Source organism: Erpetoichthys calabaricus, chromosome 13, assembly GCF_900747795.2.
Source record: "Erpetoichthys calabaricus chromosome 13, fErpCal1.3, whole genome shotgun sequence".
Lineage (NCBI taxonomy): Eukaryota > Metazoa > Chordata > Cladistia > Polypteriformes > Polypteridae > Erpetoichthys > Erpetoichthys calabaricus.
The window spans coordinates 90,191,902-90,210,464 of NC_041406.2; the positions used below are offsets into that span (position 1 = coordinate 90,191,902).

At 41.5% G+C, this 18,563-nt stretch overlaps 1 protein-coding gene across 1 annotated transcript in view; it reads right to left on the minus strand.

Moving 5' to 3' along the window:
* Positions 1-18,563, minus strand: part of LOC127530007 (collagen alpha-1(IX) chain-like) — a 49,222-nt gene that overhangs the window by 11,422 nt on the left and 19,237 nt on the right. Inside the window, exons 6-11 of the mRNA XM_051935558.1 lie at positions 13,276-13,669; positions 10,654-10,731; positions 10,554-10,565; positions 10,373-10,459; positions 4,176-4,229; positions 2,825-2,878 (exon numbers count right to left, since the gene is read on the minus strand). Of these exons, the coding sequence (XP_051791518.1) occupies positions 2,825-2,878; positions 4,176-4,229; positions 10,373-10,459; positions 10,554-10,565; positions 10,654-10,731; positions 13,276-13,669 (679 nt within the window). The remainder of the gene's footprint in view (positions 1-2,824; positions 2,879-4,175; positions 4,230-10,372; positions 10,460-10,553; positions 10,566-10,653; positions 10,732-13,275; positions 13,670-18,563) is intronic.

Genomic DNA, 18,563 nt, shown 5'->3' on the forward strand with positions numbered 1-18,563 from the left:
TAAGGCACCACTATTTATATAAGCAGGCACTGATGACTTAATACATCACACAGCCCGCCATAAGAAACAGGGTAGTGGTGGCCATTCAAAAATATGCAAATGGTGGCACTCATGAAAACAAGTCAACATACAAAATGGAGATGCAATAATGTTATGAACATGACAATAAATTATTATTAAAATATTACAGTGCATCCAGAAAGTTTTCACAGCGCATCACTTTTTCCACATTTTGTTATGTTACAGCCTTATTCCAAAATGGATTAAATTCATTTTTTTCCTCAGAATTCTACACACAACACCCCATAATGACAACGTGAAAAAAGTTTATTTGAGATTTTTGCAAATTTATTAAAAATAAAAAAATTGAGAAATCACATGTACATAAGTATTCACAGCCTTTGCCATGAAGCTCAAAATTGAGCTCAGGTGCATCCTGCTTCCCCTGATCATCCTTGAGATGTTTCTGCAGCTTAATGGGAGTCCACCTGTGATAAATTCAGTTGACTGGACATGATTTGGAAAGGCACACACCTGTCTATATAAGGTCCCACAGTTGACAATTCATGTCAGAGCACAAACCAAGCATGAAGTCAAAGGAATTGTCTGTAGACCTCTGAGACAGGATTGTCTCAAGGCACAAATCTGGGGAAGGTTACAGAAAAATTTCTGCTGCTTTGAAGGTCCCAATGAGCACAGTGGCCTCCATCATCCATATGTGGAAGAAGTTCGAAACCACCAGGACTCTTCCTAGAGCTGGCCGGCCATCTAAACTGAGCGATCGGGGGAGAAGGGCCTTAGTCAGGGAGGTGACCAAGAACCTGATGGTCACTCTGTCATAGCTCCAGAGGTCCTCTGTGGAGAGAGGAGAACCTTCCAGAAGGACAACCATCTCTGTAGCAATCCACCAATCAGACCTGTATGGTAGAGTGGCCAGACGGAAGTCACTCCTTAGTAAAAGGCACATGGCAGCCCGCCTGGAGTTTGCCAAAAGGCACCTGAAGGACTCTCAGACCATGAGAAAGACAATTCTCTGGTCTGATGAGACAAAGATTGAACTCACGTTTGGAGGAAACCAGGCACCGCTCATCACCAGGCCAATACCATCCCTACAGTGAAGCATGGTGGTGGCAGCATCATGCTGTGGGGATGTTTTTCAGCGGCAGGGACTGGAAGACTAGTCAGGATAAAGGGAAAGATGACTGCAGCAATGTACAGAGACATCCTGGATGAAAACCTGCTCCAGAGCGCTCTTGACCTCAGACTGGGGCGACGGTTCATCTTTCATCAGGACAACGACCCTAAGCACACAGCCAAGATATCAAAGGAGTGGCTTCAGGACAACTCTGTGAATGTTCTTGAGTGGCCCAGCCAGAGCCCAGACTTGAATCCGATTGAACATCTCTGGAGAGATCTTAAAATGGCTGTGCACCGACGCTTCCCATCCAACCTGATGGAGCTTGAGAGGTGCTGCAAAGAGGAATGGGCGAAACTGGCCAAGGATAGGTGTGCCAAGCTTGTGGCATCATATTCAAAAAGACTTGAGGCTGTAATTGCTGCCAAAGGTGCATCACCAAAGTATTGAGCAAAGGCTGTGAATACTTATGGACATGGGATTTCTCAGTTTTTTATTTTTAATAAATTTGCAAAAACCTCAAGTAAACTTTTTTCACGTTGTCATTATGGGGTGTTGTGTGTAGAATTCTGAGGAAAAAAAAGAATTTAATCCATTTTGCAATAAGGCTGTAACATAACAAAATGTGGAAAAAGTGATGCGCTGTGAATACTTTCCGGATGCACTGTATAGACTAATAAAAATAAGCATATCAATAAATTCTGCAGAATAAAAAAATACACATCGTAACAGTCTGCTGTTTGGTTACGTTTAGAGCAGAATATCAAAATCTTCATTTTAACAAATAAAATTATAAATATCTTTCCCACCTATTACCCTTTAGAACTTATTAGCATTTTTTTTAAAAGGCATTAACTACGACTTTGAGCATACATCCTTCTTATAGTCCCCAGGATAAATAAAACTCTGGTGAACTAAAACTTAATTAAACTACATAATCCCCCTAAGGCAACAGCAGCTCTGCCTGAGTGGTTGCTCTGAAAACTCAAGAAACAGAAGGTCGAGAGGAATAACACTGAAGTCGGCCGCAGACTCAGAAGTTTTTAGGTTTAATCAAAGCCGTTTTGCAGGAGAAAACCACAAGAACTTAACCAAAAGAATTATATCTGCCATGACTGAAACAGACCCCATTTTCCAGGAGTCCTGCCTTCCAGGTTCTCGGTGTATCTCTGCACGCCTGAGCGGATCTCAAGTATCTCTCTGTCAGTTTGGTTTCTGAGGGTCTGGAGAGGAGGTGGTAATCATAACCATTGTGAGTTAGCTGGCTCTTTATGAAACAGAATTGACATTATTCGGTGTCGGCGAAACATAAACTATATTTTTCTTTAAACACATCATAACGATTACATTGATTTCCTATCAATGAAACACATGGAGGGAGTTGTAGCTTGGTTTATGTGAATTCCTGGACAGTTTATTGAGTTTTTGACCCGGGATGAAGATGTAGTGCTGAGCAATGCTGTAAACATGGTTGTAATTTAAGGTTTAATTTGCACAGTGGCAGAGATTTCCATCTTAAACAAAAACACTCTTTGTCCTTGTGCCAGCTAAATGATTTGGCAGTTCCTACTCGCCATTTAGCCTCCCACAACTAAAACATACTGTAAGTGCACTGAGGGTAATGGTTAACTAGCAGTTCGACCTTCAGCCCTCATGAGGCCTTTTGGCATTTGTAAAACACAAACTTACTACTGGGCCGGGATCGCCTCCTCTTCCCAGGACTCCTTTGATCCCCTTGTAACCCTGAAAAATATAAAGTTGTTAGAATCACACCACTGGATTTGGCTGACATTCACTCCCCGATATGCACCCTTCTAGAATGTAAAACAGAGACAGCAAACAGCTGTGCTGATACATATTTGACATTTGAGATCCTCATTCAAAATATAGTTAACTTTGTGCAATATGCTGTAATAACATACTGGCTTTTAATTTTACTTTCATAGTACAAGCTTGCTGTTCAAAATGAATAAAACAGATGTAAACTGCTCAAAAAAATTAAAGGAACACTTTGAAAACAAATCAGATCTCAATAGGAAAAATAATCCTGCTGGCTATCTCTACTGATATGGACTGATACGGTAATGTGTTAGGAATGAAAGGAGGCCATATCGTTTGATGGAAATGAAAATGATCAATCTTCAGAGGGATGAATTCAAAAGACACTCTGAAAATCAAAGTGAAAAAATGATGCAGCTGGCTAGTCTATTTTGCCGAAATTTCATTGCAGTAACTCCAAATCATATTCAGTAGTTTGTATGGCCCCCCACCATGTGCTTGTATGCATGCCTGACAATGTCCTAATGAGAAGTTGGATGGTGTCCTGGGGGATCTCCTCCCAGACCTGGACCAGGGCATCACTGAGCTACTGGACAGTTTGAGGTGCAGCCTGGCGGTGTCAGATAGACCGAAACATAATGTCCCACCCAGAGGTGTTCTATTGGATTTAGGTCAGGTGAGCATGGGGGCCAGTCAATGGTATCAATTCCTTCATCCAGCAGGAACTGCCTGTATGCTCTCGACACATGAGGCTGGGCATTGTCGTGCACCAGCAGTAACCCAGGACCAATTGCACCAGCATAGGGTCTGACAATGGGTCCAAGAATTTCATCCCGAAACCTAATGGAAGTCAAGGTGCCTTTGTCTAGCCTGTAGAGGTCTGTGTGTCCCTCCATGGATATGCCTCCCCAGACCATCACTGACCCACCACCAAACCGATGTTACAGGCAGCATAACGTTCTCCACGGCTTCTCCAGACCCCTTCACGTCTGTCACATGTGCTCAGGGTGAACCTGCTCTCATCTGTGAAAAGCACAGGACACCAGTGGTGGACCTGCCAATTCTGGTATTCTATAGCAAATGCCAATCGAGCTCCACTGTGCCAGGCAGGTAATGAGCACAGGGCCCACTAGAGGACATCAGGCCCTCAGGCCACCCTCATGAAGTTTGTCTCTGATTGTTTGGTCAGAGACATTCACACCATTCACACCAGTGGCAAGCCTTCTTTTAGCCAGCATCTCCATATTCTTTCTGTGATTACCTGTCTTCCTTGAGTTCCAGGAAATCCACCTGGTCCTTGTTCTCCCTTGTCACCCTGTATGACAAAATTAAGTATAATTAATGAACATAATTCATAACTTACCAAAAAGCTAAGGCTGAGTCAAATTAGCCTACAACTGACAACTTAACAAAGATCTTAACTCTTTCAGGGCGCATGTCACCTTTGGTCGAAATTCATGGGTAGAGGACGATAGTCAGCTGTAAACTGCAATAAAACTCACAATTATGTTTTAGTTCGAGTCTCTTTGCTAGAAGGAAAGTCAGCTTCGTTGGTTTGACTGAGATTTCCTACGCATGTATGAGTAGCGAAGTGCAAATAACCTCTAAAATGGCATCGACATCTGATGAGAGACCAAAGCGAATGCGCAAACCACAATACTCTGTGAGGGACATTTTGCGTATTATCATTGAATCGGACTCTGATTTGTCGGACTTCCAATTTTGATACAAGTGATCTGGAGATGGAGATCAAAAATGAAAGTTAGGTATGAGCATCAGCTGATCGGTCCCCAGCTGATCATAGTGCTGAACACGTTCATGTAGCTGATGCTCCTACAGTAACATTCACCTTGGAGGACCACCACTTACGACGACAAGAGGTACAGACCAGATTGCGTTGCATTGCAACCACCACTGCTGCTGCTTATCTGCCGCGTGAAGACAGCCATGAAGCTGGAACAGGCATCGACAGCAGCCACAGCACACAGCAACAGGTGGTTTATGTTGATTCAGATGTGAAACCATTGCTTTGTGTGATTTTCAGAAAGCTTTTTGGAAAAAATATTCAGCCCACAAACATTTAATGTTTTAGCCAGGGTTTCTCCACTGGACTGGGGGTTCAAATTCCTGTTTTATGTCTTCTTTGTCCATTTCTTTTATCTATGTTAATATTGTTAATTTTATTGTTTATTTGCATTATTTGGTGTTTTTTTTTTTAATTTCATGTATAATGTTATTTCTATGTATCCATACCGGTGTTACTATGTTTCATGTATTTTGTGGGTGGTTCCCCAAGAGGTGGGGCCACCTGTCCATTTCCAACAAGGACCTGCCATACAGCCCTATAAAGGCTGAGGAAACAAGCAGTCCCTTGCGGTTCATTGAATGCACTGGCACCGGGGAGTTTGCATGATTTTTGATTATTGATTGTTTTTTGTGGATTTAATGGATTTTGACCTCTTGCTGTTTTTTCAACCTGTCTTTGAATTTGTGTTTTTTGGGACTTGTTTGCTACTGGATTCCCTATTTCAGGTAACTTCTTCCGGGCCTTTTTGTGCTCCTTAGAGCTTTGATTGATACAAAAGTATTTTTGGAAAATAAATATTTTTACTTATAAAGATTCTTTGTTTGACACTTTTTGCTCCAAGGTGAAGGCTGAATGGGCTTTTTGTTAAGTTTATTTTAGGACTTTGTACTTAGGAACGGTGACTTTAAAATAAGTTCATCAAGAACACGGGGACACAGTTGGAAACTTGTTAAGGGTAAATTTTGCACAAACATTAGGAAGCTTTTCTTTACACAAAGAACGATAGACACGACCAAGTAGTGTGGTAGACAGTAAGAATTTAGGGACTTTCAAAAGTCGACTTGATGTTTTTTTGGGAGAAATAAGTGGATAGGACTGGTGAGCTTTGTTGGGGTGAATGACCTGTTCTCGTCTAGAGTGTTCTACTGTTATCCTGTCCTACACACGCCATGTGAATCACAGTGTGCATCATACACGCCTTTAAATATTAATACACCAAAATTATAGAAGTGGCTGAGATTTGTCTTCAAGTCCTAAGTTACATAAATAACAGGACTAAAAGAAAGGGGCCAAAAACTGACAATTTTTCCAAAAATGACTACATGGCACAATTTTTATTTAAATTCCCAATTTACAGGTATAGAAATCAATTTAATTAATGAAATTTGCTTGAAAATTATACTGTATTACTATATGGTACTATATTATACTATATCGTACCATACCAAAATCTTGGGATACCATGAAATGGGTTGAAATTCACAATTCACCAAAATCACAAACTCATTGAAATGTTTTTGCAGTTGATACTTTTAAAAAGTCATACAACCATGAAAATGGAGCTCAATTAACAAATAAAGCAGACCACAAAGAACAGTTCTTGTACTAAATAAACACTTAAAACTGGAAAGTGAACCCTGTTTCATAAGCAGCAACCATACAAGAAGCACAGACCGTCAGTTTTAAATGTCTCTGATTATAATGTTACGTTCAAGTTTATCGTCATCGGCTCGCAGTACAATGGAGCTAGTGACAAGAGTGCAATACCGACAGCCAAGACAATGAAAATGGGAACACAAAAACTCTTCCAAAACTGGAGGATGATAGAAGGAAAAACAATAAAGCAATTCAGAGGACTGAGTCTTAAAAAACAAGTCAATTAAAATGAAGGGGAAAGAAGTTAATTAGCAGCAAAAACTGGTCACTAATTAAGAAAAGGAGTTAGAATAAAAACCTACCACCACAGTAGCACTCCAGGACCAGAGGTGTAGACCCCTGATCTGGATTGTCCAAAAGAATATCAAGTCGAGACTTGAAGGTCCCTAAAGTCCTACTCTCCACCACACTAGCTGATCACTTATTCCATGTGTCTGTGATTCTTTGTGTGAAGAAAAACTTTTTAACATTTGTGCAAATCTGCCCTTAACGTCTTTATTCAACCGTGTCCTCATGTTCTTCCAGCAGAGTTTATTTTAAAGTAACAACTGTATCCACTGTACTGATTCCTTTCATAATTTTACACTCTTCAACCGTGTCCACTCTTAATTTCCATTTGTTTAAATTGAAAAGACTCAGCTCTTTTGTCTCTCATAATAGCTCATACCACTCAATCCCAGAGTCAGCTTGATCACTCTTTTCTGGACTTTCTGTAGTGCTGCTATGTCCTTTAATTGTAATATGGAAACCCAAGACTGCACAAAGTTGTCCAGGCGAGGCCTCACTAGTATGTTATACAACTTAATCTCTATTAAATTGTACTTCACACATTGTGATATAAAACCTGTTAACTTTCTTGATCGTTTCTGCATATTGACTGGATATAGACAATGACCATTCCACTAGATAGATAGATAGATAGATAGATAGATAGATAGATAGATAGATAGATAGATAGATAGATAGATAGATAGATAGATAGATAGATAGATAGATAGATAGATAGATAGATAGATAGATAGATAGATAGATTATAAAGTATATATCTGTCTATCTATTGTGAGAAAATCTATCTATCTATCTATCTATCTATCTATTGTGAGATATGGCCGGCCATTCATCCTGGCCAATACCCCCAGGCCGCCAGATGGAGCCCTCCTTGCAGCATGGAGGTGCCCCAAATGCCAGCAGGGAATCACGGACAATGGAGTTTTAATGCCCAGCCCTGCTGGATACCATGGGGGCCACCAGGAGTCGCTGCAGGGAGGCCCAGGGACTGTTATTTGCCCTATAACCCTAAGAAATATGTCACAGCAACAGAGGAAATGACGTACTTCCGGGATAAAGAAGAAGAGTTTTCATCTGACCCGGAAGTGCTGGGTAATCACATGGACTGAAGGATCAGAAGCACTTCCGGGTCATGGACTATAAAAGACTGTGGGAAATCCCAGACGGGGAGCTGAGTTAGAAGGGAGGGTGGCAATGCGTCTGGGAGTGGAGGATTGTTTATTGTTATTGAGAATTGTAGTGTTTATGAGTATTGTGGAGTGGAAGGTGCTTGGTGCACAGTATTATTATAAAATAAATAATTATTGTACTTTTATCTGGTGTCTGATCAGAGGGTTCAAGGGAGTGATAGCGCCCCCTATCTGTCACATCTAGTCTATCTATCTATCTATCTATCTATCTATCTATCTATCTATCTATCTATCTATCTATCTATCTATCTATCTATGTCTATGTCTCTTGTGTACTCCTCACAACATGTACTTTAAAGTTTCAGATCTCCCATTGCGTACTCAGATTCCTACATGTAATACTTTATATTTAGTTACATTAAGTTTCATTTCCCAATCCTGTATGCGGTGCAAGTCCCACTGCAAGAATTTAGCTGATTCTACTTGATTTGCTCTTCCACCTAGTTTGGTATCATCTGCAAATGTTGTCACCTTATTGGTTAAATTCTTCTCTGGATCCTTTTTATATATACAAAAAACGAGCAGCAGGACCATCACCGACCCCAAGGGACACTACTTTTAACATCACCTAATTCTGAACATGTTCTCCTCACCATTCCCCTTTCCTTCCTGTGCTTGACCCAATTTTTCATCCACCACTTCCCACTTCTTTTAATTTGACGCCAAACCTGTCATGTTGGACCTTACCAAAAGCCTTCTGAAAATCAAGATAAATAAAATAATGCCATATGCACCTCTCTATTTTGTTACTTCCTCATAGCATTCCAGCATATTAATGAAACACGACCTTCCTCGTCTGAACCCATGCTGAGTATCTGCTAACACTCCTGGCCTACACATGTGCTGCTCAAATTTTTTTTCCTTAATAATTCCTTCCATTTATTTATCGGTGATGCACGTTGAGCTTACTGGACTATATTTACATGAATCAGCTTGATCACCATTTCAGTATAGATGGATAAGATCTGCTGGCCTCCATTATTTAGGAATTGCCCTACTGCGCAGAAACTTTTGAAAAAATATATCTCAGGGGTTTATATATGTTCTCACTAACTTCCTTAAGCACTCAAGGATAAATGTTATCTGGTCCTGCTAGTTTTTAGCTTATTTAATCCAAACAGTACTTCTCTCTCTATAATTTCTAAGTCACTGTAAGAAAAACAGAGCCAATCTAATTTGCGCACAATGGTTGCTGCTCTGGTGGGTCTATGGATGTTCAGGAAGTGTGCCAGGGGTTTTAGCGGGCGGTGTAGAGCAGCACAGCAAGGCCAAGTTACATTAAGTTTATTAAATCTGAATACAAACACGAGTCTTCAATAAAGGATACTAAAAATGATGCGTCTGGTCTTTACTTCTTTCGTGACTGTTCGAAAAAGGCCTTCCTGGAATATCTGTTTATTTTACTAAGACCCTGTCGTGAATGGAGCAGCTGGAGTTGGTGTGGTAGGTTGAGTGAGCTTTCCTTCCCTCCACAGTCACTAGGTACCTTATTAGTAGCCGCTTATACTTTTGGAAGGTTACCGACTTCTTCTCACATATAAGCAAGTTCAAAGCATCTGCTATTTCACTGTCCGTATATTCTGGCTCAGTGTTTCTCAACCTCTTTGGTGCCACGACCCACTTTTTCCCATATAAGTGTCTTCGCAACCCACCATCGAGCATGACTGTTACTCAATAGCAACTCGTGGCCAACTGGCGGCATCCCACGACCCACTTGAGTCATAACCCAGTGGTTGACATACACTTTTGTAGCTCACCTTTACTGTTCTGAATACTCTTCACGTCCTCCTTGACTGTTGTTTTACTACTAAAATACTGAAAGAATCTCTTTGGGTCATCTTTGACTTTTTATTTATCTCCTGTTGTCTTTTAGCCTTCTTAACCATTGCTCTCATATGTCCTAAATTTCATGCTGGAGTTATTAGTCGTATACACATAATTTACTCTACAATCTAGAATAAATTCGGGTTTCAGTTTACTTGGACTTAACACAGCCAGCAACAAACTGCACCGCTGAAATGTATGACATTATGGCAGAAAAATTGAGAAGGGTCTAACTGAAGCCTGCAATAATTAGGACACAGGTCAGGTAATGCCAACCATATCTGTCACGAAATGCCCCTTGGCATTTTTTTTTAATTAATTTAATTTATAATGTTATTTGTATGTATCCTTTTCCATCATTTCCTATAAAAGCTGAGGAAACAAGCCCATAACCCTAATCTTAACCATATTATAACGGGGCCCTAATCTTAACTACAGTGTAACGGGGCCCTAATCTTAACCATAGTCTTAAGTGATGGGTGTTTCATCATTGACAATGAGGGTGTTTCATGATGTTGGGGCATTACATGACTGACTTCATTGGTTCTGTGGTCGGCAATTACACTCTGTTGGAAAAATCAGCTCCAAGCCAGGTTACGTTATAGGTATCTAATGGTTTCAACATCCTTATTACACAAAATGCTCATTTTTGTAATAAACATCTATCCTGCATTCTACCGATAGATGAATTACCTTTGGCCCAGTGAAACCAGCAAAACCAGGCTCCCCAGGCATACAGTCACAATCGGTTGGGTCAGCCGTCAACCCCATCAGGGCACACTAGAAGGAAAGAGAATCCGCAAAAAGGCAACAAGTGATTAGTGCAGCATTAGACTTTAACCCTGTAGATGATGAGGAGGTTGTTGAAACTTACCCTTTCATCTTCCTGCATAAAAAGAAATTAACAAAAATACACATTAATGGTCTAATTAGATGGCAATATGTCCGGCTTAATGTATGGATGGGATACTGACCACTCCGGGGATGTCACAACAGAGAGCATCTGCAGCTTTGGCCGCAGTGCTATGGATCTGGAGTTCTTGTAAGTCAACCTGTAGGAAAAAGAAAACGTCCTGCATTACTTACAATATCTTCTCAGTTGATCCCCCCTGGGCTGCCCTAATGTTGGCCGTGTCTTCTGAAACTTATTTTCACTTACACTTTAGGCTTCATCCACACTATTACACTTTTGTTTTAAAATGCAGAAATTAGTCTCCATTTTTGCCTTTCATCTCCTCTACAGTAGTCCTGCATTTTAACCCCTGAAAACGGAGACTTTCAAAACCACTCTCCAGAGCCATAGATTTCACAGAAATATTGGCTTGGTGTTGCAATGTTGACGAGGAAAAACGAACACTTTTTAAAAAGCAGCCTCTAATCACATTCTGATTTGTTAGTGCTTATTACGTTGCCCTTCCCCGATTGGTTGCTGCTCATTACATCTCATTCTCTGATTGGTCGCCTTTTATTGACTAAAGCCATATTCCAACATCATGGGCACAGAAGAGTTGCCTTCCATGGCACTTGTGTCACTTACTTGTATGCATCTAAATTTCTTTATGGGCAGTTTGAATGCTGCATGCATGCTGTCACCCACGTGCACATGGCGGGGCAGCTTGAGGTCTCTAGTGAATGCAGTTACCCACTGAGCCAGGGGTTGGCCCCGTTTTCCAATCCTTTCTCTTTTTCTCCCTCTGCACACTGGCTGACTGATGGCTCTTTCATCCCTGATGTCATCTACGGTGTCTGTCTCCCTGGGCCCGCCCCTTCCTGTTGTCTATCTTCATAACCCAGAAAACCACCTACCTACTTCAGTTCTGTTTCAGAATTGTGTCTGCAGAGACATCTCCACAATTAATTGCGTGTTTATTTTCTTCAAACCTTTCAAATTAAACAGGTTTACAATCTGGTACCCCAACTCTTCATCTGTGTTCCTGGTATCATTTTACAATGCACAAAAGCCAAATCATTTTCCAGTCCCTACAGTTCTGCAATAAATCCAATGGCCAGCAACGTTACAATCCCTTCAAGGATTTTTCCACCACTGTACACATGCCCAGTGTTGGTGAACGTCGGCTTCGTATGCGTTTTCAGCCATTTTAGTGTGGATAGATATACATTCATAAATAATGTGAAAATGCTATTGTAGATGAAGATTGTGTTATGTTTCCAATATTTACATTTTACGATAGCATGTGCTTGTTTGCTGTAAAGTGCTTGGTGTTAGAGGGCAATTTTTGGCGGGATTGGGAATTCTATAATAAGCGCCTCTCTGAGACAAACTACACCAGTCCGCTCTCTTATTGTGTGCAACATTTTGGCGACGAGGACGGGATTTGCCAGAGGATAACACTTTGTGAATAGGAGAAGTGCGTCTCCAAGCCAGTCACAGCAGCGGAGTTTGTGGCTGCGTTCCCCAAAGTCTTAAACACTCACTGTCCATCCATTTCCAGACAGTGTAGGAGCAAAGCTCTCTTGCACGCATCACTTTACATTTTCCAAATCAACAGCCAGGAGGTAAGTTTCAAAAGACTCCAGCCAGCGGCTCCAAGGCACTGGAGTAGACTTTGGAATAATATTTGACTTTTGGAAGAAGCACACATTGAAAAAAGGGCTGTTCTCTACGGTTTCAATTATTTCTATAAAAGTTCAAGACTCATGTTATGTTTATTCTGAGACTCTGTATATTTGGTGGGGAGTGGGGGGATGTTATGTTTGCAATATTTACATTTTACGACAGTGTGTACCAGGTCAGGTCAAGTTGGGGAGCATGCACTGGTACAGCACGTTGCTGCACCCACCACATGACAAAACAGCTTGGGATCCTGGCTGGCAACCCCCCAAGGCAGACATGCAGCCCAGTCCCACCCTTCAGAAATGACCTCCTATCTGCCGCAGTCAGGTGTTACGTGGGCGTCCTTTTGGCCTGGCCCAGGCAGTCGGGTCCTCAACAATGAGGATCCTGTGAGCTGGATCACGCTCAGTGAATCGCACCACATGGCTGTAGTGTCGTAACTGACGCTCCCTCACAATGCAGGTAATGTGCCTCATTTGGGACTCCATGAGCAACACAAAGTCAAACCAACGGTACCCAAGGATTCTTCGAAGAGGCACAGTAATGAACGAGTCCAGTATTCATCTCAGGTCACTGCATAGTGTCCATGTCTCACAACCGTATAGCAAGACAGGAAGCACCAGGACTCTAAAGACTTGGACCTTCGTCCTTTTGTAGAGATATCGGGAGCACCACACACCCCTTTCCAGTGACCTCATGACCCCCCCATGCTCTCCCAATCTATTAAATGACTTCATAGGAAGAGTCACCCTAGACATGAATGTCACAGTGTGTCCGTAATAAAAAAAATGCTGCAATGTTAAATATAGCAATAAATGTGTAAATTAGTAAATGTGAACCCATGAGACAGCATGAATTTAACATTTATAAAATAAAATGATACAAATTACTCATAATATCATAGATTGATTTATACATTTCAAACTAGACTCCAGGTTCATGTCAACTGTTGTCAAAAACCTAACTAGTGATGAATATTCATGCTTACAATGACTACAGTATAATAATACTACCAACTTACCATAACAGTGACGTCATCACGAGTTCTTGTACCCACGGATGTCAGACCATCTGTTCTGACTGTTCCGTACTGGGAGAAGGGGGAGCTGCCCACCTGCTTGCAGTCCACAAACAGTGTGAGCCGATTCCTCTGAGCGCTCAGTGCGAGCTTGTGCCAGCCTCCATCGAAGAGGCGCTCCACGTTCTCAAACGTGGTGACCTTCTCGTCTCCTGCGGCGCCCACATGGTACACATCGACAGCATCGATCTCCCCGTACAGCCTCAGGTGAAACTGATCTCTCCCTTGCCTGTCCTTGACCTTCAACAGGTTCCACACCTCCTGAGGAGTCTCGTCTCTCATGCGCAAGGTGGACACAATGGAGAATTCCTGAGGGAAGCCATGGGGCTGAACAAGCCTGCGATGGGAAAGTGAAATAATGGGCTTGGGTTAGCGTGCATGCGGGCTTCTGTCTGAATATACAACTGCATACATACGTTCTCAAAGCTACTTGATCCAGTTCATTGTTAGAATAATAATTCTTTACATGTATTTCGCACTTTTCTCACTACTCAAAGCGCTTTACTAAGTGATTGGTGAGCCCCTTCCACCACTGCTAATGTGTAGCATCCACCTGGATGTTGTGATGGCAGCCATTTTGGTGCCAGTACGCTCACCACACATCCACTGTTAAGTGGTGAGCCATTTAGAGACAGGGGATGATTTGGGAGGCAGAATGACTAGGCCATGGAGGGCAGTTTAGCCAGGATTTCGAGATACACCCAGCACTTTATGAAGGAGGTCCAGGGATCTTTAATGACCACCAAGAGTTGGGACCTCGGTTTTACATCTCATTCAAAGGACGGCGCCATTTTTACAGCAAAGTGTCCCTGTCACTGCACTGTGGTATTGGAGTCCACATTCAGACCACAGGGTAAGCGCCCCCTGCTGGCCTCGCCGTCACCCCTTGCAGCAGCAACCCAAATTTCCTAGCTGGTCTCCCATTCAAGTGCTGCTTAGCTTCAGGTGGATAACCTGTTCTGAAGAGCAGGTGGCATGACTGTTGTTGTGGAGAAACAACTCTGGACAGTGAACCAGTCTGTTACAGGTGTAATAGTCGTCAAATCAAATTTCATCATTCAGTCATTTTCTAACCTGTTTAGTCCTGAACAGGGTTGTGTGGGGTGCTGGATCCTATCCAAGCTGGCATAGCGTGCAAGGTAGGAACAAACCCTGAACAGGCCGCCAGTCCATCACAGGACAAACACACACTCAGGCCAGTTTAACATTGCCAATCCACCTAATGTGTCTTTGGCACGTGGAGGAAACCCACGTAGACACGGGAAGAACCCAAGACACGAACCTTGATCTCCTTACTACGAGGTAATAGCGCTACCACTGCGCCAACAAATTTTATATGTCACATACAATAAAACATCTAGTGAAAAATGTAAGGATAGGCTTAGATACAGAAGCTCAAGAAAATTATAAATTAAAAAAAATAATAACAATATGAAGAACAGAGAGCCATGGCTGTCAATAACAGACTTGTAGGTGGCAGTAAGATGGTCAGATCTGCCCAGTTGTGCCACAGGTTTACATTTAAATGCCTAAACATTTGAACAGAGCAGGCCCAGCTTGTTATGTCCACCAGAGGAACACGCTAATAGATGTTTGTTCATTTTGATGTTCCCCTGGTTAAAGTCACCAGCATTCTAGGGTCAGAATGATTCATCATTAGAGTGTCGGTAACAGAGTGAGTCGTGTCGGTCACTGAGTTATTAAAGATCAACAAGGATGATGTAGCTTATCTCCCTGAACAGTGACGTGAACAAACTCAGAAAGCAGATCAAGGTCTGGATTACACATTTTAGTTTTAATTATAATTTGTTCCTTTTCTGACCATTGTTACTTCATATAGAAGTTCAGTTCCCCTGCCCTGCCTTTTTAATTCTGTCTGATCACATCTGATGAAACCCGTCCAACATTAAAACAGAGTTTGAAATAAGATGTTTAAGCTGAATATCCACAGCACACAAGCTCTCCATGACTCACCACAACATATACAAGTTTGTCCAACTTATTTAAAAGCAACTGAACATTCCATAATAATGGAGGCAAGTCCGTGGTGAGTCCTTTCCACCTCACTTTTACCTGTGCTCTTGTTGTTTATTTGTGTAACACAAATTGATGGTTATTATATTTTGTGTATTAATTCACATTGTATCCCCATCATATCAATGTATTTTTACAAAAATAACTTTGTCTTAGAACCAATTAACCAGACACACGTTTTTAAGATGTCGGAGGAAAACTGAAGTACCAGGAGAAAAGTTCCTTGACACAGGGAAAGCATTCAGACTCCACACACAAAACCATCAAGGCACAGGATTTGAACCCAGAATGCCAAATCTCTGTGTAACTACTTCTAAGAAGAAAAGCAAACAATACACAGTGTGACCACCTAGGGGCGTTGCAGCACCCCAAACCCCTGACACAACTTTACAGATATAAGTTCTGGTATAAAGAAAAGGTTCATTTAAATAAAATACTTTGCACAAAGGCTTTAAACAAGGCATAAACCAACCACAACACAATTCTTCTCTTTGTTTTCTCTCCTTCTCACCTCCCAGATGAGCTTCCCCTCCTTACACCTGACTCCAACTCACCTGGATGAGGTTGAGTGTTCTTTTTTATCTTGGACCCTGGAGTACTATCAGTGCCAGGGCATAGCCCAGTGGAAGCACTTCCGGCTCAATCGGACGTCCCACAAAGTAGGGACTGTAAATCCCATCAGGTCCCCAAGGAATCCAACAAGGCTGCCTCACCAGACTACAGCTCCCAGCATGCCCTGCAGGTGTCTATATTGGAATCCTAACCCAAAGTGGCTACCACCTTGTGTATTGGGGGAGAAAATATTTAGTGGTGCTCATCTCCAACAAATCCTTCCATTGAACTGGCGGGCCAGGTAAGCATTCTTGTTCATTCCTGGTCGGAATGCCAGTCCATGTGTGTCGTCCATTACAGCAGCTATAATATAAAACTGAAATCTCACGTTTTAAAGTTCTGTTCTGCCCTATAAAACATTATAACACTCACAACCGCATAGTCAGGATGGGGAATGTGTGGCCTGCTCTTTTAAAAAGCACAATTAATGGCTCACTAAAATCCTTTTTCAAAGGTAACGCCATCACATGCACTGCTGCCTTGCAGATCTGGCATCGTGAGCTCAACTCCTGCTGATGCCTGTCTGTCTCGTGTTCTTGTTGTGTCTGGTGTTCCGTTTTCTTCCTCCATCTTAAAGATGGTTGTGTCATGTTGAAGTCTCTAAGAAGATCCTGATTTTATAACCAAAAAAAGAAAAAATGTAACTAAGTTGCTTTAGAATAATTGCGCGAACATGACAGCTTGTAACATATTTATAGAAAGAATGGAACAGCTATCAATTTATGTTGTAAAAATAAAAATTACAAACAGTACAGTACCTCATGGCTCTTATTAGTATTACTTTTTTGTACACTTTTGCATAATAAGCAGACAAGAAGTCATTGCTTAGAAGCGTTTGTCTGTTTCGACTGACTGGACGCACAACAGCTATGGCTGGCAGTCCACCATCATTCACGCTTCAGCAGCCTATAATGTAAGTCATAAAAGCCTGAAGGCAGGATCTCATCCTTACAACACTCAACAAATAAACCAACGCTTTGCTCATTTAGTACTTGTAGCATATGGATCAGCGCCATGCTGGACCATCAACAAGACCGAGTTACGCTGCCCTGTCCTGCCGGTACCCTGTGTCAGATAAAACTGCTGGCAGTCTGGCCGAAGTAGCACACCAATCCTGTTTGTGTCACCTTGCTGATAACAGGCAACCGATGATACTGCAAACATCCTATGATGAAAATCCATTAGGCCTCCCATCGGCAATGTGCGGTGACTGCTTAGTCAGCACAGACACAATAGACAACTCACATGTTTTCTGCCATAGCTGAAACATTCATTTTATTCCATTTTAATGGAAAAAGATCCAAAATAAAAAAGAGAAAAGAAGAAAACTAACCCTTTCAATGTAATGCCACTAAAAATAGTAGTTTATGTATTTATTTAAACTTCTTATAGCAATTAGATAGTTAATAACTAGTGCACCCTGGCTACACAATGGGCATCTTACACCTGTAGTGGCAGGCAGTAGACCTCTCTGTAAGTTTACTCCGTTAAAAATAAAAGAGGCAAAGTGAGCCTAAAATTGAGGGATACTGAAAGGAACAGCATGTGTATTTTAAGGGACATGAAAGACAGACAAAGAAATAATAGACAGACTGAGGGGGATATGACAAATGGGACAGAAACTGCCAAGAAAAGTTTCACAAATATCCACACATTAGGGAGTTAACATACATTTCTAAGTGACAATGCCCATCTTTTTTTAGGTTTAGGTAAGACAAGACAAGACAAGACCAACCAACAGATAGATAGATAGAAATTCCATATCCGACCAGGAGGCCATAACAGAAGGATGAGGATGGACGGAAATACCTGCTGGAGTGGCTGCTGGTGCCTTTCCTGGTTGGCAAGCCATAATGGAAGGAGAGATAGAGACTGCTTTCCTGGGCCATGTACTTTCCCCATTACACAGGGTGGCAGCATCTCTCTGGTGGAACTCCCATTTGCATATCCACAGGGCATATTGGGAGATGTAGTCCCTAGAGGTGTGTCCAGAGGGAGCTGCAGGGGAACACTATACATATTTTGGGGGTCTTCCGTCTGGCCCAGAAGTGCTTCTGAGGTGTAAGCACTCCTGGGTCATGCATAAAAGACGCCATCTAATCTGTATCATTGAATCAGAATCAGGGGGAGGTGGATGACACACACTCAAGAGAGTGACCAATTGTGTGTGTTATAATTGTACTGGACTGATGCAATCTTGTAAGTGAATTATTGCACATTATCCATCATTTTATTTTGCATGAAATTGTGTTCAGCAGAATTGTATCTTGTATTTGAGGCTCTTGGGTGCCCTCTGGTGGCCTACATAGATAGATTGATAAAGAAAAGCACTATATTATAGACTAGCAAAATACCCGCGCTTCGCAGCGGAGAAGTAGTATGTTAAAGAGGTTATGTAAACATATATATACATATACATATATATACATATCTACATATACACATATCTACATATACATATATATACATACATATACACATCTACATATACATATATATATATATATATATATATATATATATATATATATATACACATATACAAATTTACATATCTACATATATATATATATATATATATATAT